This window comes from Rhinopithecus roxellana, chromosome 7 (genome assembly GCF_007565055.1).
Source record: "Rhinopithecus roxellana isolate Shanxi Qingling chromosome 7, ASM756505v1, whole genome shotgun sequence".
NCBI classification, from domain to species: Eukaryota; Metazoa; Chordata; class Mammalia; order Primates; family Cercopithecidae; genus Rhinopithecus; species Rhinopithecus roxellana.
Window position 1 is genome coordinate 94,570,207 of NC_044555.1, and position 25,976 is coordinate 94,596,182.

The 25,976-nt window shown below is 41.9% G+C and overlaps 1 protein-coding gene across 1 annotated transcript; it reads left to right on the forward strand.

Annotated features, from left to right (window-relative positions):
• Positions 1-2,577: 2,577 nt before the first annotated feature.
• PRPS1 (phosphoribosyl pyrophosphate synthetase 1) lies at positions 2,578-24,742 on the forward strand. Its single transcript, XM_010364565.2, has 7 exons — positions 2,578-2,900; positions 13,023-13,206; positions 14,619-14,717; positions 16,108-16,232; positions 18,916-19,089; positions 21,354-21,513; positions 23,663-24,742. The coding sequence occupies exons 1-7, from the start codon at positions 2,779-2,781 to the stop codon at positions 23,753-23,755; spliced, it is 957 nt and encodes a 318-aa protein (XP_010362867.1). The 5' UTR covers positions 2,578-2,778; the 3' UTR covers positions 23,756-24,742.
• The last annotated feature ends 1,234 nt before the right edge of the window (positions 24,743-25,976 follow it).

Below are 25,976 nucleotides of genomic sequence, written 5' to 3' on the forward strand. Positions count from 1 at the left end.
CCTGCTTCCTATCTTGCCTCCTACACTCTGTTCTCAGTAGCTGGGGTGATCTTTTTAAAAGGGAAGTTAGATCATGTCACTCTTTGCTAAAAATTCTTATTCAGTAAAAGCAAAAACCCCTAAAATAACCTATAAGGTTCTGCATGATCAGCACTCTCCCCACAATCACTTTTTTTTTTTTTAGAGACAGGGTCTCTCTTTGTCGCCTAGGCTGGAAGGCAGTGGCGCAATCTCGGCTTACTGCAATCTCTGCCTCCCAGGCTCAAGTGATCCTCTCACCTCATCCTCCCCAGAAGCTGGGACTACAGGTGCTTGCCACCATGCCCAGCTAATTTTTGTATTTTTTGTAGAGACAAGGTTTTGCCATGTTGCCCAGACTGGTCTGCAAATCCTTAGCTCAAGCGATCTGCCTGCCTCGGCCTCCCAAAGTACTGGGTTTACAGGCATGAGCCATCACGCCCACCTGAGTCCCCCAGTCACTGTTTTGTTTTGTTTAGACAGAATCTCACTCTGTTGCCCAGGCTGGAGTGCAGTGGTGTGATCGCCACTCACTACAGCAACCTCCGCCTCCCAAGTTCAAGTGATTCTCTTGCCTCAGTGGGACTACAGGTGCCCACGACCACGCCTGGCTAATTTTTGTATTTTTTGTAGAGACGAGGTTTCGCCACATTGCCCAGGCCGGTCTTGAACTCCTGAGCTCAAGTGATCCGCCCGCCTCGGCGCCCCCAGGTGCTGGGATTACAGGCGTGAGCCACCTTGCCTGGCCGGCCGCCAATCACTCTTATCTCATTGACCTCACTTTCCTCCTTTTATAGATACATTCCACTTCCACCACACAACACTCGCCCCGCATTGGTATTTCTCAAACAAGCGAGATACATCTGCCTTAGGGTATTTGCCCTTGGTGTTCTCTTTGCTTATCGAGACATCAGCATGGCTCATTTTTTGTTTTTTTTTTTTTTTTTCCTCCTTCAGGTCTTTGCCCAAATGTTACCTTCCCAGACAGGTCTTCTCTGACCACCCTACTTAAAATTGTACTCCTTTCCTCTACACTCTGGCACATTATCGCACCTTCCTTGCCTGAATTTTTTCCACAGCACTTATTGCCATTTGACATACTATGTATTTTGCTTATTTACATGTTTATTGCTTAAGAACGTAAACTCCAGGAGAGCAGGGTATTTTTAATTGTTTACTACTGTATTCTTGTGCTAATAAACAGGGCCTAGCACATAAAGAATGTTCACTAAATGTTTATTGAATGAACGAATCCCTTGGGGCAAATACTTTGTAGTCCCCTCAATGCCTAGCACACTGCCTTGTATGCAATAGAACACTCAGTAAATATTTGATGAATGGCCTATGATGGAAGACTACAAATATTCTACCTTGCAGTTTACTTCGTTCTCTGAGTATTCCTACATACATGGGCTTACATTAAATTTCTGAGCTTGTAAACGTGCAACAAAAGGTCAGAAGGAGAAGTCCTCCATGGACACTGCTGAAAATGGCGGTAAGACAAAGATAGGATGCTGCTTTGAGTATTTTCTGCCTTTGCCACTTAGATAAATCCCTCTCCCACCTCCATCTCAGTTTTATCATATGTAAAACGACTATATGATCTCTGAGGTCCCTTCTATTTTTACATTTGGTAGTTTTCAGCACAATGGTCACTTTTGATTCCAGAATTGTATGATTTTTGTCTTCTCCTAACCCATGCTTGAAATATGCTTAATGGAAACGTGGTGCAAGAATAAAGGCTCACTTAGGTCCAATTAACAAGTATCACTACAAAAATAATAAAACATGGTGTAAAAGGCCACATTAGCAACATGTAGATGATGACATTGAGGCTTACATGAGGCAGACAGGACTAAAACCCAGGTTTTTTTCAATCCCTTCAGGGCTCTTTATCTGAAGTCCCATAGAACACTGTACTTTCTTTCCTTTCCAAGGGCTATAAAAGTTAGATCTTTATTGTCCAGATAGTTTGGAAAATTCATCCTCCTTCACTTGTCTCAACATACTTGGTTCCAGCACTAGAAACAAAACAACTTTCTCTTGCAGTGTCTCTTGGATGATTCAGGTGGCATGCCTTCAGTCACTTCCCCCTTGGAAACTGTCTTGCAGGCAAAGGCGACACTGCAATTACAATGGGCAAGCAAACCCTTTGCATGCACGTCTGTGATGTAAAAATGTTTTAATTCAGCCCCATCCTTATAAAGAGACAAAAAATGTGTTCAGAAACATGCAAACTCGTGGCTGTCATCCTGATAAATAGATTTTCTTAAAGGAAACTCTAAACCAGAGCCAGACTTACTTTCCTGCGCTGAGGGAGGGGAATTAAAAAAGCAGGCATGGTTGATTTCCCGCTAGCGGGAACGATCTGGCCCCAGACGTCACGAGCATCCCTCCACCCCTAGTCCAACGTCTCCTGTGCCCGACCGCCTAGCTACAGGGGGCCGGGCTATGGGTTAGACTCGTCCCCGTTCATTCTCTTCAGCCAATACCTGAGAGAATCAGAAGGAGGCAGAGCTATAGTGAGGACCAAACCCCGCCCTTCGCTCCCTCTTAGCTAATCGTTGCCAGCTGGGTGTGGACTTCGCTGCTGACCCCACCTCCGCCGCTCTGGGTAATTTAGAGCCGCGCGCCGGGCGGGAATGTAAGATGGCGGAGTAGCAACGCAAAGCGCTTAATATTGAGTCTCTGGCCGACTTCGGTTCCCGTCTCTGCAGCATCCGTGATCGCTTAGCGGAGTGCTTAGGGCAGTTGGCCAGGATGCCGAATATCAAAATCTTCAGCGGCAGCTCCCACCAGGACTTATCTCAGAAAATTGCTGACCGCCTGGGCCTGGAGCTAGGCAAGGTGGTGACTAAGAAATTCAGCAACCAGGAGACCTGGTAAGGACCAAGTTGGGACCCCGACTAGACCTCACCTGCACAGGCGGCAGAGGACAGGAGGGATGGGGTCGCCGCTTGAACTCAAACAGACTGGGGGAGGAGGGAGGGGGTGCAGCTCTGTGACTAGCCTACCCCACGGGCTGTTTCCGTTATTTTACCTCTCGCGGGAGGGTCACGTTCATTCTTACCGTGCCATGGGGTGGAGTCAAAAGATGGAGCATGAGGCGAAGCTTCTGCGTTTGAGGGCAAGGGCTGGGGGACCCAATAGATAGTGGCTGCATAGAGCGACGAGAGGGGATCGACGCTTAGCCAGGGCGGTAGGGACACGTGGCTTGGCTTTGCTGTTGAGCCACCCAGGCTGGATGGGGTTGCTTCAGCTCTTGGACTAGCTTGCATTTAGAGAGCCTACCTGCGTACTGAGCTCTCCTGGTCTTTCTTCTCCTAGAGTCCAAGAAGCAGCTTTTTAATTCGAAATGATGTTGGTCCGTTCGGCTTGGTGTTGCGAGAAACTGACATTATGTACTGCAGGCGCCAAAATTATTACGACTTACCTTAGATCTGCAAGCGTTGGCTTTTCTCATCTTATGAATCATCCACCTGAGTAATCGGAGCCATAAATCTACGTGATTGGTTAAAGTGATGCGTTGACTCTGCATCCTTGATAGCCAGCATCTCAGCTTGAGCCATCCAGAAAATCTTGGAAACCTCAATTCTGGAATCTTTGACCTTCCCCAGTGCAGCTAGTGGTACAGATAATGCAAAAGCGTATTTTTCAGTAACCGAGTCCATCCTAAACTTGGCTACTTCTTAAGCTCTGTGTAGGGAATTTAGGAAACAATTTTATACCTGAATGTTAAAGATAATTGAGGACAGGTAATGTAGTGGAAGACCAGGACTGGACAGTGCATTGCAACTTGCATTTTTTCCATTGCCTTGCCAGTAAAACTTGCTTCCTTCCCTGACTTACACCCTCTACCGGCACCATGGGACTGTTTTAGAGATAACTTGGTTACCTGATTATTTCAGTGCCCCTTCCACCTAAGTGTGGGATCTTTAGTTTCTGATAGGTGTAATTTGTATTTTGTTGTTACCCTATCGATTAAATCAGGGCTCTGCCCACAATCTTACAGATATGTTAAGGGGAAAGTTTTCACCTAATAATCAGATAAGAATATTTCAAATATTTTTTTCCTAAATGCTTTTGCTGACTTTTTTGCTTTCTTTGTACTGATTTCCAAGTGTAACTCCCCTTATCTCTTTTAGACCCAGCTGATAAAGTAATGCCATCGATAATGGACAGCTTCTTCCCGAATTATTGTGCTACTGATTGTGATGCAAATGATAGTGTAAACATTGCCATCTGTAACCAGGCAATACCTTAGTCAACAGAGGCTTACAAACTGCTGTCTTTAGATTTTTCCAAACCATTATGGCTCATGGGCCTTAATAAAGAATACAAAACAGGACTAGACTTTGTGATTGGCAATATAGTTAGGGGACAATAATGTTTTTCATTTAGAGGTTTTCTTTGGCCCCTGTGGATATTTAATCCTTTTCCTGTGCGTCTAGGAAAAATGTGAAGGCATGAAAGCTTTATTTTCTCCTTGTGTTAATCCTTCTGCCCTCTGCATAATGCAGCACCCCAGAACCTGAAGATATATTGGGAGAGGAGAGGGGGAGGACAACTTGGTTTTCTACTGATTGATTTCTATTAAGTCCAACATGGATAATTACTGACTGGTTAGATTTCCTTGTTTCTGGCTTTATCATTAGCTTCTTGGTTCCTATTTTGAAATCTTCATTGAACATCATCACAATTTTTTTTTTTATGGAGTTCCCCCATCTTTGTTTTTCCTACACTGAAGAAATGGTAACTGCTCCCTATAACTGCTCCCCCAGGTGACTCTTAGTTGATGCTTTCTTGAGCAGAGTAGCTTTTCTTCTAACGTAAGGATCATCCTTGGCTGTCTAGTTATTTAGGAAATACACACACACACACACACACACACGGGGTGGGTGTTAAAAGTGCTGAAATCAGAAAACTTGGATCTGAATCCTTAACCTTTCTTTGCCCCAGTAATCTAATCTGTAAAGTAGTACCTACCCATACAGTTGTTACGAGGATTGAATGAGCTAGGAGTAAAGTTCTTAGGATCTTGTCCAAAACATAAGTACAACAATAAATGTTGACAAGAAGGGGTGGTGATGGTATTGCAGAAAATGTGGAAAATATAGAACACAGAAGGGAGAAGATATGCCTCTTAATTTCACCACCTGACATAAATGTCACATTATCATTTCTGACTCCCCAGATATTTGTGTAAGATACACTTTTTCAAGAATGTTTAATACATTTATAGCTCTCTTCACTTAGCAATATATTTTGAACAGTTTCTCCCTTTAATATTTAGTATACTTTTCTTTTTTTTATTATTAAAGATTTTAATTTATGTTTTAGAGATGAGGTCTCACTATGTTGCCCAGGCTGGAGTCCAATAGCTACTCACAGGCACAATCATAGCACACTGCATCCGCAAACTGCCAGGCTCAAGTGATCTGCCTGCCTCTGCCTCTCAAGTAGTTGAGAATAGAGACACGTACCACTGAGGTGGGCTAGTTGATTATGCCATAGTTTTATATAACCAAATTCTTTTTTTTTTTTTGAGACAGAGTCTCGCACTGTCACCTGGGCTGGAGTGCAATGGCGTGATCTCGGGGGTCACTGCAACCTCTGCCTCCCAGGTTCAAGCAGTTCTCCTGCCTCAGCCCCACCGAGTAGCTGGGATTACAGGCACCCGCCACCATGCCCGTCTAATTTTTCGTATTTTTAGTAGAAATAGGGTTTCACTATATTGGCCGGGCTGGTCTTGAACTCCTGACCTCGTGATCCGCCCGCCTCAGCCTCCCAAAGTGCTGGGATTACAGGCATGAGCCACCGCGCCCAGCTTATATAACCAAATTCTTACTGGACATTTCTAGTTTTTGATCTAATGCTTTTATATGAAAATCCATGAACATAAATCTTTGACCATTTCTGATTATTTCCTTAAAATAAATCCCTAGGAAGGTAATTCTTAGGTTAAAGGGTAGATACCATTTTTCAGGCTTTTGATGCCTATTGCCAGATTACTCCCCAGAAAAGTTGAACCAATGTGTCTCGTCAGCAATAATACAATATTAATAATATTTATGTATTTATTTTTTGAGATGAGTTTCACTCTTGTTGACCAGGAGTGCAGTGGTGCGATCTCAGCTCACTGCAACCTCCGCCACTCAAGTTCAAGCAGGTCTTCTGCCTCAGCCTCCCGAATAGCTGGAATTACAGGCATGCGCCACCACACCCGGCTAATATTTTGTATTTTTAGTAGAGACGGGGTTTCACCATGTTGGCCAGACTGGTTTCAAACTCCTGACCTCAGGTGATTCCCCTACCTCGGCCTCCCAAAGTGCTGGGATTGTAGGCATGAGCTACCGCACCCAGCCATAATATTTAATGTATAGTGGATGCCTAACGTGCTAGTTTCCCTGCTAAGCATTTAGTATACATTGTGTTTAATCCCCTTAAAATTGTTATGAGGAATAACTCTTACTATCCCTATTTTACAGAGAAGGGAACTACAGTAAGATGCAGAGTAACTTGCCCAGCTCTGGGTATTATTGTTCTTTTAAATTTTTGCTGACAAGATCTCTCACCTGGCTTTAAAAAGAACTTTTAGATATTCTAAAATTTTGACTTTATTTTCTTCAATATTTGTAAATAACTTTGGTTTATTTGGTTATTCTGTACTAGCTGAGAGGAGGAAGACTTGAACTTTGGTTGCCTAGGGTTTTCCCGAGAACTGTATCTTCTGGTTGTGGTTAGTTAATCCCGTGTATTTTGCACTTGTCGGTATCTCCATAATCTAAATTCTTCAGATTTTCTTAAGAATACTATCCGCCTTGTAGATTCACTGTTGGTGTTTCTTGACATTCCATGTCAATTGGATACACTTATGCCTGACCTTAAAGGAAAGGGAAAAGAGAAACTAGTTTTCTCACTTATTGGATAGACACAGCCAGTCTTCTGGCCTCACCAAAACAGCTGAGAGAATGATTGGCCCAAAGCCATTTGGAGAACACTCCCATAGAGGGAGAGAACAAGGAGTATTACTCTCTAAATTGCTGAACTAGGTTTTTCCACTTAATAGATTATGTTAGGAGCAAACAGGTTTTAGGCACAAGTGTTCTTCTCTATCACTGCCATAACTTAGAAGAAACCATAAGAATAAGGTTAAGATTTTTAGAGGACTTCTTGAACCAAGCTGTATAATCGGAGTGCAATTCACGGACTTTTTAAGACTTTGTCAGACAAAGTCTGTATGTTATAGTACTACTATAGGGAAAGATTGGTCTTAATAAGTGAAGTTAGAATTATACACAGTAAAACAAGGCAGTATCACCTAGTTTACTTGCACCACCTTATTTTATTTATGTATTTTCTTTCTAAGCTTCTCTATTTTTGTTTTGTTTTTGTAAGATCTTTTCAAAAGCACCACATTTTTTAAACAGTGAAATAACCTTTTCAAGTTATTAGATACATACCTCGTAACAAACATGCTTCTATGCGGAAGGTAGCTTTTAATTTTAAAAAGTTTGGCTTTGAGAAATAGCTGAGCCATTGGTTGATTATTAAGTGATATAATAACAAAAATGGTACTAGCGATTGTGTTGGGTGGTGAGCTGATAAGTGATTTTTATTTTATATTTTTTGTTTGATAAGTGATTTATAAAAAGTTATTATTCAAGCCTTATGTGATGTTAGAATATGTATATTTTTAAAATAATCACCTTGTCTGGGTGCGGTGGCTCGCACCTGCAATTCCAGCACTTTGGGAGGCCGAGGCAGGTGGATCACCTGAGGTCAGGAGTTTGAGACCAGCCTGGCCAATGTGGCAAAACCCCGTCTCTACTAAAAATACAAAACTTAGCCGGGTGTGGTGGCACACACCTGTAGTCCCAGCTACTTGGGAGACTGAGGCAGGAGAATCGCTTGAACCCGGGAAGCAGAGGTTGCAGTGAGCAGAGATCACACCATTGCAGTCCAGCCTGGGTGACAGAGTGAGATTCCGTCCCCAAAAAATCAATCAATAAATAAAATAATCATCTCTACTAAAGCTATATATTTATCAGATGCCCTTTGATGTTTTAATTAGCAGTGATAATTTAATTTTTAAATAATATCTCACCTGCTTTCAAGAAAGGATTTGAAGTATGTTTGATAGTCACAAGTACAAACTGTTTGTTAAGGTAGGTATCAGAAGCCTTACAGAACCATAGACTACAGTAATTGTGGCAGCAATTTGGCATAAAACAATTACTAAAGTTTAGTGTTACTTTTTATTTTATTTATTTATTTATTTATTTGAGACGGAGTCTGGAGCGTCTCCCAGGCTGGAGTGCAGTGGCGCGATCTTGGCTCACTGCAAGCCCTGCCTCTTGGGTTCACGCCATTCTCCTGCCTCAGCCTCCCAAGTAGCTGAGACTACAGGTGCCTGCCACCACGCCCAGCTAATTTTTTTTTTTTTTTTTTAAGTAGAGACGGGGTTTCACCGTGTTAACCAGGATGGTCTCGATCTCCTGACCTCAGGTGATCTGCCCGCCTCCGCCTCCCAAAGTGCTGGAATTACAGGCATGAGCCACCCTCCCCCTCCTAGTGTTACTTTTTTTAAATTGTATCCCTTGGCTTCCTGACAGCCAGAGGGTTAAAGGCATATGCAATGGATTATGTGGTTTTTATTTTCATAAAGTTATTTAGAAATTTCCAGGCACAAAATCCTAAGAATTTTATGGGTGAGACCTCTAAATAGTGATATCGAGTAACATCATGCACAATATAGCAATTTTGTGGGTATTTTTTATATTGACTGATAGTTGAGGCATTTGTAAAGGGAGATAAGCCGCTGTGGTCTAAGAATGTTGTTTTCTGGTGTTACTTGATAATGATAAAGGTTTAAAAACATAGCGGAATAGCTTGTCCCTTATACTGTCTGATATCAATTGTCAAACAACGTTTGCTCATTTGTTCTCCAACTTTTAATCAAGCATCCTGACTCTGGCAAGTGAATATCTGAAGCACAGATGGTATTCTGTGTTCTTGACTGAAACAAGAGCCATAAGCTTCTGATACATGTTTGGAAATCAGTATGCCTGCCTGGCTTTTATTCTTCTCCAGGGAAATGGATATTTTGGTCAAGGAGCTGGTATATGGAGAATGAATGTGAGCAGGATTAAAATTTTCTGAGTTTTTTTTTTTTTTTTTTTTTGAGACAGGGTCTCACTCTATCACCCAGGCTGGAATACAGCGGCATTATCATGGCTCCTAACTCCTGGGCTGAAGCAATCCTCTCACCTCAGTCTCCCCAGTAGCTGCGATCACAGGCACTTGCCACCATGCCTGACTAATTTTTAAATTGTTTTGTAGTGAGGAGGTCTCTTTATGTTGCCCAGGCTGGTTTCAAACTCTTGGGCTCAAGTGATCCTCCTGCCTCTGCCTCCCAACCACAGAGTTGTTCAACATAAAACATAAAAGTGATTCTTTTAGCTTGACATCTCTCAAAGGGCAGAGCTAGTAGTAAAGAAAGATCTGGGCCAGGCACGGTGGTTTACACCTGTAATCCCAGCACTTTGGGAGGCCAAGGCAGGCAGATCACGAGGTCAAGAGATCAAGACCATCCTGGCCGACATGGTAAAACCCCGTCTCTTCTGAAAATACAAAAAATTAGCTGGGTGTGGTGGCGTGCGCCTGTAGTCCCAGCTACTCAGGAGGCTAAGGCAGGAGAATCACTTGAACCCAGGAGGTAGATGTTGCAGTGAGCCAAGATCTTGCCACTGCACTCCATCCTGGTGACAGAGCGAGACTCTGTCTCAAAAAAAAAAAAAAAGACCTGAAAAAGTCCCAAAAGTCCCTTGAAATGACCACTGCCTGTTTTTTTTGTTTTGTTTAAGACGGAGTCCCGCTCTGTCACCCAGGCTGGAGTGCAGTGGCTTCATCTTCGCATACTGCAACCTCCACCTCCCAAGTTCAAGCGATTCTCCTGCCTCAGCCCCCCAAGTAGCTGGGACTACAGATGTACATCCCCACGCCTAATTTTTGTGTTTTTTGGTAGAGACAGGGTTTTGCCATGTTGCCAAGGTTGGTCTTGAAATTGGGAGCTCAGGCAGTCTGCCTGCCTTGGCTTCCCAAAGTGCTGGGATTACAGGCATGAGCTACTGCATCCAGTCTTAAAAAAGGTTTATTCTGAACTAGTGCATTTTCTTTTTTGTTCTGGCTGCCAGGAATCTCAGCTTCCCTGTTTTTAATTGGTTTCTAGTTTGATTTTTTTTTTTCACTTGCTTTTATTTTTCTTGCTTTACAATATAAACTAACCCCATTTGTCTTTTCTTGCTTTTGAGATGAGGGTCTTCCTGTGTTGTCCAGGCTAGACTTGAACTCCTGGGCTCAAGCAATCCTCCTGCTTCAGCCTCCTGAGCAGCTGGGATTACAGGCGTGTGCCACCACCCCCAGCTCCCTTTCATCTTGGGTTAGAAAGGAATAAATAAGAAATTATCTCCTATGTCAGCTTCTTCTGGCAATAGAATTGCCTCTGCCAGTTTTCATATAAGTCCTTTTTGGAGTTCTCCTTGACGTTTTGTTTGGGGAGAGAAGGGTGGGTAAAAGTGATCATGACAGAAATAGGACAGTAGGTGGTTCCTGAAGCCACACAGAAGATAGTGCTTAGAGTGAGATAGAAGTATGGATCTTTTATTTAATAACTCTATTGCCTTTTGATTTGAACTGAAGTTTTTCTCTTGTTCAATAGGTATTGTCAGCCATTCTGATCTACTTGTCTATATACACACATACTCCCCTACCTCACCTAGAGGATTAATTGGGAATATAGTGTTGTTTGAGGTATCACTAAGGTGATTTTTAAAATTTTTTAAATTATTTTCTTTTTTTTCAAACCTGGTGAACAGGAAGAGGTGATTTTTTTTTTTCTAGATGATAGGTTTTTCTTGGTAGAGACCCAAATATGGGTATTGAAACTTTTGTGGTAAAATATAGCCCTACTTCATACTTAGAGTAAATCCCTATAGAGTTACTTAGTAATTGAACCAGAGTACAGTTAACACAGAATGAAGGCAAGGACCACATTTTATTCATCATTGTTTCCCTAGCACCTAGTACAGTGATGAGCATATGAACATTTAGTATTTACTGGGTAAATTGCCAATACAGTAGAGGTGGTACTGTCTTCTGTTAAAGTGTTATTATAGAACGATAGTGATTCACTCCTTATGATATTTCTACTTTTTTTTTTTTTTTTTTTTTTGCATTTTATGGACTCTGTAACAGTAACAGGTGATGCATCAAATTTTATGTACATCACATGTACCTATATGAAATGAGATACAGGCCACCTGCTAAAATTGTGGTCCAGTTATTTGTAAGTACTTTAGACCAACACGTGCCAACCATTTCATGAATCTTTTTCATGTATGTCACAGGGTAACATTAGAAAATATTACCATAGAAAATGGTAACATTTGTATAGTACACTGGAGTCAACTAAGGCAGTGAACTGCTTCTGATATAGAGGCTCCTTCAGAGGATCTCCTGAAGCCTGGGTGATTAATATCCACATGTAGCTGTAACTATTCACAGCATACTAGTAGGGAAGCTGTTCTTCTTAGACCTTATTGTCTATTGAAGTATAGTAAAGTCTTCCCTCAGTATCCACAGGGGATTGGTCCCAAGACCAAATCTGCAGATATGAAATAGTGTAATATATATACCTTCACCTCCCGGGTTCAAGCAGTTTTCCTGCCTCAGCCTCCTGAGTAGCTGGGACTACAGGCACCCGTCACCACGCCCAGCTAATTTTTTTTTTTTTTTTTTTTGAGACGGAGTCTCACTCTATTGCCCAGGCTAGCGTGCAGTGGTGTGATCTCGGCTCACCACAACCTCTGCCTCCCGGGTTCAAGTGATTCTCCTGTCTCAGCCTCCCGGGTAGCTGGGACTATAGGTGCGTGCCACCATGCACAGCTCATTTTTATGCTTTTAGTATAGACAGGGTTTCACTATGTTGGCCAGGCTGGTCTTAAACTCCTGACCTCAGGTGATCCACCCATCTCGGCCTCCTAAAGTGCTGGGATTACAGGTGTGACCCACCACACCCGGACTGATTTTTGTATTTTTAGTAGAAACGGGGTTTCACCATGTTGACCAGGCTGGTCTTGAACTCCTCACCTCGGGTGATCCACCCACCTCAGCCTCCCAAAGTGCTGGGATTATAGGCGTGAGCCATCGCGCCTGGCCGTATGAAATAATCTATGCACATGCTCCCTTATACTTTATTTTTATTTATTTATTTTTTTGTAGAGATGGGGTCTCACTGTATTACCCAGGCTGGTTTCGAACTCCTGGGCTCAAATGATCCTCCTTTTACCCTGCCCCGCCCTCCCCAAAGTGCTGAGCCACCATGCCAGGCCCTCCCATATATTTTATTTTATTTCGTTTTATTTTATTTTATTTTATTTTATTTTATTTTATTTTATTTTAGACATAGAGTCTCACTCTGTCACCCAAGCTGGAGTGCAGTGGTGTGATCTCAGCTCACTGCAACCTCTGCCTCCTGAGTTCCAGCGATTCTCATGCCTCAGCCTCCCGAGTAGCTGGGACTACAGGCACCTGCCACCATGCCCGGCTAATTTTTGTTTTTTTTAGTAGAGATACATGGTTTTGCCATGTTGGCCAGGCTGGTCTCAAACTCCTGACTTCAAGTGATCCACCCACCTTGGCCTCCCAAAGTGCTGGGATTATAGGCGTGAGCCACTGGGCCCAGCCCCGCCATATACTTTAAATCATCTCTAGATTACTTATAATACTTAGTACAATATAAATACTATGTAAATAGTTGTTATACTGTATTTAGAAAATAGTGACAAAAAGTCTGTACATGTTCAATACAGGTGCAATTTTTTTTCCAAATATTTTCAATCCACACTTGGTTGAATCCATAGATGTGGACCCTATGGATATGGAGGGCTGACAATACAGTGGTTTAAAATCTATATCATGTTGTCCTTCTTTCCTCATTGTAGTGTGGAAATTGGTGAAAGTGTACGTGGAGAGGATGTCTACATCGTTCAGAGTGGTTGTGGCGAAATCAATGACAATTTAATGGAGCTTTTGATCATGATTAATGCCTGCAAGATTGCTTCAGCCAGCCGGGTTACTGCAGTCATCCCATGTTTCCCTTATGCCCGGCAGGATAAGAAAGATAAGGTAGGAGCAGAATCTTATTTTTTGAGCAGAGGAAGCAGGAGCACTTGCCCCAGATCACAAATAAATTCCAAAATTATCAAATATATATTTAGGGGGAATTTTAAAAATCACCTTTTCTTAGGTATTACCCTATCTTCAAAACAACAGAAATATAATTGGTTTGTATAAAGCAACACATTTGTAGTCTGTGTTTTATTACAGTGATACATATATAACTTTCAGTTAGCTCACTGGTATTTTTAATTGTATCAGTAAGACTAAGCACCAACTCCTCTGGAGTACTGGAGTATATTTTTAAATTATGGTAGATCCTTTCAAAGTGTAAGATTGGGATCCTAGTTGTGACCTCTTCATAAAACTTGAAGTCTGTTACATGAATACTTGATCTGATTGATAGATAGATAGATAAACTATATATATCTCACTTTATCTGGTATATTAGACGATAAGGCATATACATAAAACTTTGCAAGTCTGTTGTAATTAATGCCCAATTTTACACACAATGCCTCGAAGAAGGTCAGATATTTTTATTCCAACAGAGTATAAAGTAAAGGGCATGGGCCGGGCGCAGTGGCTCATGCCTGTAATCCTAGCACTTTGGGAGGCCGAGGCAGGAGGATTGCCTGAGCTCAGGAGTTTCGAGACCAGCATGGGCAACACTGTGAAATCCCGTCTCTACTAAAATACAAAAGAAATTAGCCAGGCGTGGCGCTGTGCGCCTGTAGTCCCAGCTACTTGGGAGGCAGAGGCAGGAGAATTGTTTGAACCTGGGAGGCGGAGGTTGCAGTGAGCTGAGATGATGCCACTGCACTCCAGCCTGGGCGATAGAGCACAACTCTGTCTCTACAAAAAAAAAAAAAAAAAAAAAAAGTAAAGGGCATGGACTTTGCTATTTTACAGTGCGGCAAGTATGTTTTATTTGAGGAGTTCATAGTTGTTGGAAAGTTGACCTCCAGATGAGTAAGGCGTGATGTAATTTACAAAGGAAACTATAATATCTATTCTGTGATGTATCTTCAAACCCTGACATGTTAGGTGTTAAAGGTTTACATATGTATGTGTTGAAAGAGATTTTAATAAGATTATTTTTTAAAGTCTGCCTAGTTTGAATAATTGAGCATTGGAAACACTTGAATAGGATGAAAATGTGTACATTAAGTTAAGAAAATAAAAGTTAGGAAGGTATTTTCTTTATTGATAAGTGTATCCTGATTTGGAAAAGTGATGTTCCACTTAATATTTGTTCTGAATTATGATCCACTTAAAGTCAATGGCCATGTCTCCTATGAATTTCTGGGTACCATAGTGCCTTTAACATAGTAGATACACAATAAATACTTTCTTGAGCAAATGAATTGTTTTTCAAATTGGCTTTTTGGTTTTTCTTTTCTTTCCTCCCCTCCATTTAGAGCCGGGCACCAATCTCAGCCAAGCTTGTTGCAAATATGCTATCTGTAGCAGGTGCAGATCATATTATCACCATGGACCTACATGCTTCTCAAATTCAGGTATCGGTGGAAGCTAAATATTGGTGTTTGAAAGGTGGGAGGAAAAGACTGATGATGCTGAAGACCGCAGAGAAGCCAAAAATTATGCCCAAGTACATCTGAAATAAACTAGAATTAACAACATTTTAAATGTGTTCACCTTAAGCATACTTCATGATCTTAGTCATTTCAGGTGGTTAGATAGGGAGGCAGTCTGGTTTTATGGGAAGAGCATAAGCTTTGGGATCAGAACTACTTTGAATAAAGGCTCTGGTATTTACTAGCTTTGTAAGCTTGGGAAGGTTACTTAATTTCTCTGAACATATACTTTTTCATTATTGTGAGTATAAAACATTAAATTCATATTATAATGCCTGGCCCATGACAGGTACTCATAGATAGGAGCTGTTATTGTTAATTATTATCATTCTTATTCCCTTTGAATATTCATGGAGTGCAGTGGCATCATCTTGGCTCACTGCAACCTCTGCCTCCTCGGTTCAAGTGGTTCTCCTGCCTCAGCCTCCCAGGTAGCTGGGATTACAGGCACCCGACACCAGGCCCAGCTAAGTTTTTTGTACTTTTAGTAGAGATGGGGTTTCACCATGTTGGCCAGGCTGGTCTCGAACTCCTGACGTCAAGTGATCTGCCCACCACAGCCTCCCAAAGTGCTGTGATTACAGGCATGAGCCACTGTGCCTGGCCTCATGGTCTTAAATTTAGAGCCACAGATATTGGAGCCTACTTTCCAGCATAAACCCAAAGTAAGGGGGGTGGAATACCACCTTTATTTTATATTTTTTCAAAGATATTTTTCAAATCATCATTTCAAGCTTGTGGGAATTCAATGAGGTACATTGGACAGGGACTGTATTCCTTTTATGAAAAGGAATGACTTAATTGAGAAATACAACTAATTTGTATCAACTAGAATTAGAACACAGATCTCCTGATTTCTAATTATTCATTGTGACCATTTATTATAAGTAGCTTCCATTAAGTTTATATACCATAGCATCTCTAACTGGTTTATCCATTAGCTTTTACTCCTTAACGAATCAGTCCAACATTTAGTGGCATAAAGCAGTATTTACTAATTCACTGAGTCTGCATGTTGACTTGGCAGTTCTTAATGGTTTTTTCTGAACTTAGCCATTCTTTACAAAGGCTCACTTACGTTCCTATGTTCAGTTGTGGGTTGACTGAGGGCTGACTTTATTGATCTTGGCTGGGATCTCTCACATAGCCCAGATGCAGGGAGGCTTTTATAATCTACCACACTGGGACTGCCTTCCCATCCGTTTGAATGTTGCAGTAAGACATTCTCTGAGTGAGTTACTACTTTGTGTTTGCCACTTATAAATGGAAGAGAAGAAAAGTGAAGCAAAACTGACCCAGCTTCTTTCTACAGGGCTTTTTCGATATTCCAGTAGACAATTTGTATGCAGAGCCGGCTGTCCTAAAGTGGATAAGGGAGAATATCTCTGAGTGGAGGAACTGCACTATTGTCTCACCTGATGCTGGTGGAGCTAAGAGGTATGGTTGAAATTAGTATTGTTCCCAATGTACTGGGAAAATCTTTCAGATGGTTGTGTCACAAAGTGATGTTTTTCTATCCAAGTGGCAGTTTTTAAGTATTTTTGAATGGATATAAGTAGCTAGCACATGGGTTGAATATAGTTTTACCCTCTCCTCTTTTACTGTCCTGAGTTACTACTTGGAAGACAAGACAGAAAAGGGGTCCTAAATCATCATATTATGGACTTGACTATAACTTATGAGTAACTTGGCACTACAGAGCAGCAATACAGCTATAAACCTTTTGGGAAGGGTAGAAAATGTGGTTTTCTAATGAATAGCAGCTGCTATTGAACCACATATTGGTGGACAAATTCGCTTTTACACTCTGCTTACAATGCTGTTGGTTAGATCATTTTGATCCTTGGGATTAAAATATTAAGCAGGAAGGAAAGTAAAGCATGATATTTTTATTTAAAGCCAAGATCTTAACATTTTAAACAAACTGATTGCCAGGGATTGCCAGTTACAGTGCTTTGCAGCTCACATGGTGCAGAGTAAGAGCTCTTGATTTCCTTAGTGGATTACTCGTTAGTAATGCATTCAAAAGTGTGACACATGTTCTTCTTGTTGTGGAAATAGAGTGAAAAGCTACAAAACACAGATGATTAGGAAGAGCTAATTCAGAACTTTCTGAAAGCCATTCAAATCTTCAATGACTGTTTCTCAACAACCTCTTTTATTTCAGTAACTTCAACAGAACCGATAAGCTGAGAACTTGAGTTCTGTTATCCAGCCAGATATATGGCTTGGTGAGTCCCATGTAATTGCTAGTTACTATCTGTAAAGCTAGAGACAGCCTAAGAAACATCCCCACAGCTAGTAGTTGTCATATTTAATTTGTTGGTCATTATTTTCATATCTTTCTATGGGACTTAGAAAATAGTCACATTTGAAATAGGCAGGATTTTCTTTCCAAAGGTGGGTATAGGAAAACTGCCTTTAGTAGACAACTTATTGCTACCTGATTTGTTTTTTTCATTATCATTGTCTTATAGTGATGGAGTATTTTCCAACTGAGTGTCTATCACTTCGGTCTTGGCAGGGTTTGGGGAGTAGGTAGAGATTCCTGTGTGATTTTCATTTGTACAGTAGTTCTCTCCTGAAAAGGTGTAGAGAGTTACTTTTTCTAGCCCTTTTGATGCTTTGTTGGTCACTGAATTTGTTGACCTTTGAGTATGGGTGGTTTAGGATACTTGAACTAATTGATCATGCATTTGCCTTGGGTAAGTAATCATTCCAAGCAAATTGGTCACCATTGATGTTATGTGCTTATGCAGTAGTAGTGGAGAGTACAGGGTATGGTTGGTTTAGATCAAGGTACAAACGTTACCTAGATTATGGTTCAAACCTTATTATGTGGTCACAGGTTCTCACTTATCCAGCAAAAACTCATGTGACCATAGTCACAAGAGAAACAAGACAAAATGCTATAGTTTGTTCAGTTCTACATTAAAAAACAGGACAAATCCCCAAGCATGGGCTGCTTCACACATGACGGAGATGGCACAGTGGAGCATGGACAGACATGCCACTGGGGCAGCTCACTGTCATTTACACTGAATAGATTTTTGTTTGAATTATGTGGTACTTTGTCAAAAGACAAATTTTTCTTCTATCCCACCTTCTAGTCTGGTTTATTTTCTCGTGTAATAAGAAAAATAAGAATTCTCTTTGATTAGAAGATACTTTGGACCGAATGGTGAGATGTCCAGCTTGTCTGGGTAATTGGTATAACTTTCTGTCTAGCAATTGTAAAAGAAACTCCCAAGCTTGGTGTCCAGGTACAGTTGACGGTGACAGTTGATGGGTGTTTTGCCAACAGCACTGAGGGAAGTGATGAGGGCACAGGCATTGGAACAGGCTGGATGCTGCTCCTCTCCTGCCAGTCAGGTTCTCTTCTCACCACATCCCCAGTCACGGGTCTTCCGTGATGGGAATTGGGACAGTCTGTGTACTCTTGGCATTAGTTAATTCTTTCCTCGTTCCTTCTACTGCCAATCCATTAAATAAACATGCGTGTCTTAGCGTTATACTGCTTCCCAGGACTGGTGAGGGTGTCTGTCCTCTACCCAGAATGAATACTCATCTAAGTTTGATCAGTACATTCATAAGCTTCTGTTGAGATATGGAGGCATTGGTTTATAAAACCCAGTTTGTGGTATTTGCCTATGAGAAGTCAATGATAGTTGCTTGCTTTCTTCCAGCCCTGGGAACTATTGGTTTCAAGGAGTATTCTCCTCCCTAAAACAAGCTCATTCTTTAGTCCATTTCTTTTTTTCTTTTTTTTTTTTTTTTTGAAACGGAGTCTCACTCTGTTGCGTAGGCTAGAGTACAGTGGTGCGATCTCAGCTCACTGCAAGCTCCACCTCCTGGGTTCATGCCATTCTCCTGCCTCAGCCTCCCCAGTAGCTGGGACTACAGGTGCCTGCCACCGCCCAGCTAATTTTTTGTATTTTTAGTAGAGATGGGGTGTCACTGTGTTAGCCAGGATGGTCTCGATCTCCTGACCTTGTGATCCACCCACCTTGGCCTCCCAAAGTGCTGGGATTACAGGCGTGAGCCACCGCGTCCATCCTCTTTAGTCCATTTCTTTTGTCTTAGAAGCCACACATACATATGAACACCCTCTGTTTTCCAGAGTGACCTCCATTGCAGACAGGCTGAATGTGGACTTTGCCTTGATTCACAAAGAGCGGAAGAAGGCCAATGAAGTGGACCGCATGGTGCTTGTGGGAGATGTGAAGGATCGGGTGGCCATCCTTGTGGATGACATGGCTGACACTTGTGGCACAATCTGCCATGCAGCTGACAAGTAAGTGTGGATTGATGGGGCTGGTAGTTAGAAGGAAAAAGCTAGCAATTGCTGTCTGAATGTCTTTAGCCTGCTGATTCCTTTTGGAACCAAATTGAGGGGATAAGTAACTTTGGGAGATTTTTTATCACCCAAGGCTTAGATTATAATACATAGAAATTGTTGAGTACTCTTATTTTTTTTTCAGATTTTCTTAGTTTTTTTTTTCAATTTATGTTGTACTAAGCTATATATAACAAAATTTGCCATTTTAACTATTTTAAGTGTACAGTTCAATGACATTAACTATATTTACAATGTTAGACAACCATCGCCTGATTACCAAAGTTTTTTGATCACCCTGAGTATTCTACATGCGATTGTTTTTTGTTTTAATGAATTAAAGTAAAAATCCTGAGCAGACAGGCATGTATGCTCTTATTTATATTTTACCTAAGCTGGAACCCTTGGTCGTACTTCTCGACTGTTTTACCGGCTGCTACTTTTGTTCATATTACTTCTTTTTTTCACTCTAATCCTGTGACAGGTTAATGTTTATGTTACTTGTCATCTCTTGCCTGCACTGTTCTAAACTGCCTCCCCACTCTGTTCTCCATTGCCAAACACCATTCTCTCACCTCCCCACTCCATCTCTCCACGCTTGCTAATCTTCCTGCAACTGAGGTTCGATACCATCACTCTTTAAGATTTTAAGTGGCCCCTCATTACTTACAATCCAAGCCACTATGAGTAGCATTGTTTCTTAGAATGATATTTTTACTTTTATTTTTATTTTGAGACATGGTCTCACTCTGTTACCCAGGCTGGAGTGTAGTAGTACAATTATGGCTCGCTGCAGTCTTGAAATCTTAGGCTCAAGAAATCTTCCTGTCTCAGATTCCTGAGTAGTTGGGACTACAGGCACGTGCCACCACACCTGGGTAATTATTTATTATTATTATTTTTTGTAGAGACGGAGTCCCACTATGTTGCCCAGGCTGTCCTTGAACTCCTGGGCTCAAGCAATTCTCCCACCTCAGCCTCCCAAACTGCTGGGATTTCAGCTGTGAGCCACAGCACCCAGCCCTGAGAAGGGTTTTTTAAACTTTCTTGTGTCTGTGCCTTGCACAGTGCCTGGCACATAATAAGGTGCTAAAAACAAAATTGGGGTGCTGAATGATTCTTGGTTTGGGATCCTGGAGTAAACATTCATAAAACCCATTTCATCCTTGTACAAGTAAGGGAATACTAGTCGCTATAACAGATCAACTCCCTAACATGATAGTTTCCTTTTTGTCCATGGCACACTCCAATGCAAGTGTTCTTGTTGGACTCATTTTTTCTAAGCAATAGTTAGGAGCTCAGACTTTTTCAATCTTTAGTGCTGTATCTTTAACATGGGGCTTCCAAGATTACCTTGGAAGATATTTCAATTTTGGCCAGCCAGAAAAGGAAAAGGACACAGAGGATTACCCCTGGAAGATTTTTGTAAGTCCAACCAAAAACTGGTGTACACTATGTCTGCCCACATTTTAATAGCCAGAATTAAGCCACATGGCCACACTGAACTATGTGAGGGAGGCTGGGAAATGTAGTTCAGCTTTGTGCCCAGAAAGAAGAGGAAGTGGATTTTGTTGAGTGCAGCAGTCTGTGCCAGAGTCCTTCTACACTAATTCAGACCCATTCAGATAAGTTCTTAGTGCAGTTCTTTCTTGATATGGACTGAATTGTGTCCTCCCCAAATTCATGTATGTTGAGGCCTAACCCCAATGTGATGGTATTTGGAGTTACCTGAGGGGCACATATTTAGGATTAGATGAGGTCACTAGGGCAGAGCCCTTACAATGGGATGAATGCCCTTACAAGAAGAGAATGCTGGAGAACTGGCCAGCATTTCCCCGTGCGCACACATGCTCGTGCACACACACACTCACACTCACACTCACAAAGAGGTCATCTGAGCACACAGCAAGGTGGTGGCCGCCTACAAGCCAAGAGAAAAGGCCTCAGCATGAAACCTACTTTGTCTGCACCTTGATCTTGGACTTTAAGCCTCCAGAACTATGAAAAATTTGTTTCTGTTATTTAAGCCACCCATTCTATGGTATTTTCTTTTCCTTAAAATTTTTTTCCCCCTAACCCACTGTGCCTTATAATATTTTTTTAATTTTTTATTTTTTTCATATGGTATTTTGTTATGGAAGCCTAAGCAGGCTAATATACTCCTCTCTGACTAAAATTCTGCAATGACAAGTAAGATGAATCCAACTTTTTTTTCCCTCTAGACTTCTCTCAGCTGGAGCCACCAGAGTTTATGCCATCTTGACTCATGGAATCTTCTCCGGTCCGGCTATTTCTCGCATCAACAATGCATGCTTTGAGGCAGTAGTAGTCACCAATACCATACCTCAGGAGGACAAGATGAAACATTGCTCCAAAATACAGGTGAGGATGAGATTTGTGCAAAACAATACTTTTCTAAGTGTTTAGGAGGTGGTTACTTACGTTGAATTAGGTCTCGGGATTCTGAAGATATCTTTCTTTGATCTGAAGGATTTAGTCTTGTCATCAGAATTTGTGATCTAAAAGTTAAAAATCATCTGTTTCTTCCCCCCCTTTTTTTTTCTTTTCAAACTGCCAAGCCTTGGGAAAATCACCTGTTTAAAAGTTTAAATTGCTAGACCTCAGAATCTTTGGAAGGTGGAGCCTAAGATTCTACATTTTAACAGGCTCTCCCAGTGATTCTGATGCAAATTAAAGTTTTCAAGTTCATACTTTACAGTATGTGTTTGTCCAACTCTTAACTATCGGCCCCTGTAGATATAACGTGAAACCTTTAAACTAATTATACGCTTCTGCCAACTTTAGTGTTTCTCAGTGTGCTCTGGACCTATGGTTCTTATTAAAATGATGTAGATTCCTTTGCTCCATCTAAGACCTATAAAACCAGAGGTCCTGGAACCAGTATTTTAAAGTAATTCCCCAAGTAATTGTTAGACACTAAAGTTTGAGTACTCTTGCACTAAAAGAACAAGGCCTTGCCTAATTAAAAATGTTTACATTAATCTGTGAGCTTTTCGAAATTAATATGTGTAATTGGAGGATTATCATCATTCTTTTTTTTTCTTCTTTTTGAGAAGGGATCTTGCTCTCTTGCCCAGGCTGGAGTGCAGTGGCGCAATCAAAGCTCATTGTAGCCGCAACTTCGCAGGCTCAGGCAGTCATCCCGTCTCAGTCTCCCAAGTAGCTGGGATCACAGGCATGTACCACCATGCCCAGCTAACTTTTTTGATATTATGTGTAGAGACGGGGTCTCCCTATGTTGCCCAGGCTGGTCTCAAACTCCTAGCCTCAAGCTGTCCTCCTGTGTCAGCCTCCCAAAGTGCTGAGATTACAGGTGATTTTTTTTTTTTTTTTTTTTTTTTTGGAGACGGAGTTTTTTGTGATGGAGCTCTCGTTGCCCAGGCTGGAGTGCAATGGTGCGATCTCGGCTCACCACAACCTCTGCCTCCTGGGTTCAAGCGAGTCTCTTGCGTCAGCCTCCCGAGTAGCTAGGATTACAGGCATGCGCCACCATGCCCGACTAATTTTGTATTTTTAGTAGAGATGGGGTTTCTCCATGTTGCTCAGGCTGGTCTCAAACTCCTGACCTCAGGTGATCCGTCCACCTTGGCCTCCCAAAGTGCTGGGATTACAGGCATGAGCCACCGTGCCCAGCCTATTCATAAGGATTTTAAAATGCGAACCCACCACCATTTTTTTTTTAGACAGGATCTCACTCTGTTGCCTAAGCTGGAGTGCAGTGGCCTGATCTTGACTCACTGCAGCCTCAAACTCCCAGGCTCAAGCGATCCTCCTACCTTAGCCTCCCAAGTAGCTGGGACTACAGGTATACACCACCACCACACCTGGCTAATTTTTGTTTTATTGTAGAGACAGAGTTTCACCATGTTGCCCATGCTGGTCTCAAACTCCTGGGTTCAAGTGATCCTCCCACCTTGGCCTCCCAAAGTGCTGTGATTATAGGTGTGAGCCACAATGCCCAGCCGTTTTGATAAACCAGAGTCAGCATTTTTTCTCCATTAGCATTTTGACTCTTTCCTAAGTGGCTGTTTTGTTTTGTTGTTTTGAGACAGAGTCTCGCTCTGTCACTCAGGCTGGAGTGCAGTGGCACGATCTTGGCTCACCGCAACCTCCACCTCCTGGGTTCAAGCAATTCTCATGCCTCAGCCTCCCGAGTAGCTGGGATTATAGGCGTGCACCACCATGCTTGGTTAATTTTTGTATTTTTAGTAGAGATGGGTTTTCATCATGTTGGCCAGGCTGGTCTCCAACTCCTGGCCTCAAGTGATTTGCCCACCTTGGCCTCCCAAAGTGCCAGGATTAACAGGTGTGAGCAACCGTGCCCAGCCCTAAGTGGCTATCTTAAAAATGTTATGAAGAATAGCTGAGTGCAGCTTCATGACAGGGAAACAGCACAGTGTTGTAGTTTTAAGAGGAAGGGCACTTGCTTGGCTGCTCATCAGTGTCTACAAATTGGCCAGTCATTTCTGACCATATGATATTAACCTGATTTCCTTTCTTGCCTTTCTAGGTGATTGACATCTCTATGATCCTTGCAGAAGCCATCAGGAGAACTCACAATGGAGAATCTGTTTCTTACCTATTCAGCCATGTCCCTTTATAATAGAGTAACTTCTGAGGCTTTTTGAGAATAAAATCCACCCCACCCCTTGTTTCCCCTTGGTATTTGATGACAAATTCAGCAGAAGACCCGGCTTGCTCCAGTGTAGCTTTCTACATCCCACATCAGGTATATTAGAGCTTATCTGAATTGGGGAAAGACGGATTGAGATTAACTGCTGGGACTTCCTACCTGCATTATCTCATTCTGGCTTCCCTGATAATTCTGTGAGCCTTGCAGCTTTAACTATAGCTCAGCTGCTGCAAGATTTCAGACTTTTGAGGATGTTGTGTGAGGGTGTTTGACTGTGATTGGGGAAGCTCAGACTACTTTGCATGTAAATGCTTCAGGGTTTTCTTTGTTGAGAACAACTAGCAACAAAAGCAGCCCATGTGTGACCAGTTCTCCCCAAGGTCTATGCTAAATTATAGCAAGAGCCCTGGGCAACCCCAAACCTAGTTCTGGTAGCTGAGCACCCTGTAAGACAGGAGCAGACAGCTCGGCTTGAGCAGACATTGGGTGGGGGGTGGGGAGTGGTTGAGGGGGGAGGCAGCACAGTGCAGCAAATGTTTCTTGGGAGGAAGAAGCCTGATCCATCACCATCTGCTTGACTGTGTAGCTTGGATTCTCCTTTGTACCTATCCCTTTCGATTTGGCTTTACCTTCATCTATCTTGATCCTTTCCTGGCCAAATATCCTCTTGGGCCCAAATGAACATTGTACCATACTCTTCTGGAAAGCAAACATGCTTCCTGCTATGTAATTGCTAACATTTACATTAGATGATGTGCTGTAGTTTGATCTTCCTTAGCCTACTGCCACTGAGTCAGTAGGTTTTAGGTGGTATCGTAGTGCCTTTTGATTAATTTAAGTATTTAATTTTCATCTTCATTTGGATCTATTTGGCCTCTCATGAGCTGAGATTCCTGTTAAAGATTGATGTTATTGTCTCTTGTAGAGGAAACTAATAAAGTGTGTGTACCTGTGTGATTTGGGGTCTGTATCATAATCTATACTGATCTCTCTGCTGAAAGTTTGGTTTAGATAGATGTCTCACTGTCCAATGATAGCTGTTATTTGTTTCCAAACTACGTTAGCTTCATTGTTAAGCCAAGAGAAGACATTGGCAGCAGATTTATTCAACTGTAAGACTAAGATGTCTGGAGTTTACTGAGAATGTGATAGAGTGTAATTCTGTGCAGTATACCTAAATTATAGCATGTATAATGTCTGCTGGATTTCTAGTTCTTATTCCTGAAGATCCAAATTAGGTATTTTCTTATGGGAGGAGAGTTTCTGTGATTTATTCATTTTGAACTGATTTTGCCAAATGTGAGCATTTCCCTCCATTCATCAGTAATTGACATATGTTTGGCATTTACTTTCTTTCTTTCTTTTTTTCTTTTTTTTTTTTTGAGATGGAGTTTCGCTCTTGTTGCCCAGGCTGGAGTGCAATGGCACAATCTTGGCTCACTGCAACCTCCGCCTCCCGGGTTCAAGCAATTCTCCTGCCTCAGCCTCCTGAGTAGCTGGAATTTACAGGCATGTGCCACCACGCCCACCTAATTTTATATTTTTAGTAGAGATGGGGTTTCTCCATGTTGTTCAGGCTGGTTTTGAACTCCTGACTTCAGGTGATCTGCCAGCCTCAGCCTCCCAAAGTGCTGGGATTACAGGATGCCCGGCTGGGCATTTACTTTCATCCCTTCTAAATAAGAACTACTTTGAGAAGGTAAATGTACAAAATTTAAGGATGAATTATTGTGCATTCCAAAATTTTGAGTTTCTTTCCTTTCTTTTATTTTTTCTTTCTTTCTTTCTCTTTTTTTCTTTCCTTTCTTTTCTTTTCCTTTCTTTTTCTTTTCTTTCCTTTCTTTCTTTTCTTTCTTTTTCCCTTCCTTCCTTCCTTCCTTCCTTCCTTCCTTCCCTTCCTTCCTTCCTTCCTTCCTTCCTTCCTTCCTTCCTTCCTTCCTTCCTTCCTTCCTTCCCTTCCCTCCCTTCCCTCCCTTCCCTCCCTTCCCTCCCTTCCCTCCCTTCCCTCCCTTCCTTCCTTCCTTCCTTCCTTCCTTCCTTCCTTCCTTCCTTCCTTCCTTCCTTCCTTCCTTTCTTTCTTTTTCTCTTTCTTTTCCTTTCTTTCTCTGTCTGTCTTTCATCTTTCTGTTGCTCTGTCACCCAGGCTGGAGTGCAGTGGCTCGATCTTGGCTCACTGCAACCTCCACCTCCT

Bases quoted from the DNA above. Each gene is read 5' to 3' on its own strand.
- PRPS1 (XM_010364565.2), top strand. From the start codon at position 2,779: ATGCCGAATATCAAAATCTTCAGCGGCAGCTCCCACCAGGACTTATCT. The intron at 2,901-13,022 runs GTAAGGACCAAG...TCCTCATTGTAG, and splicing joins TTCAGCAACCAGGAGACCTG to TGTGGAAATTGGTGAAAGTG. The intron at 13,207-14,618 runs GTAGGAGCAGAA...CCCTCCATTTAG, and splicing joins GGCAGGATAAGAAAGATAAG to AGCCGGGCACCAATCTCAGC.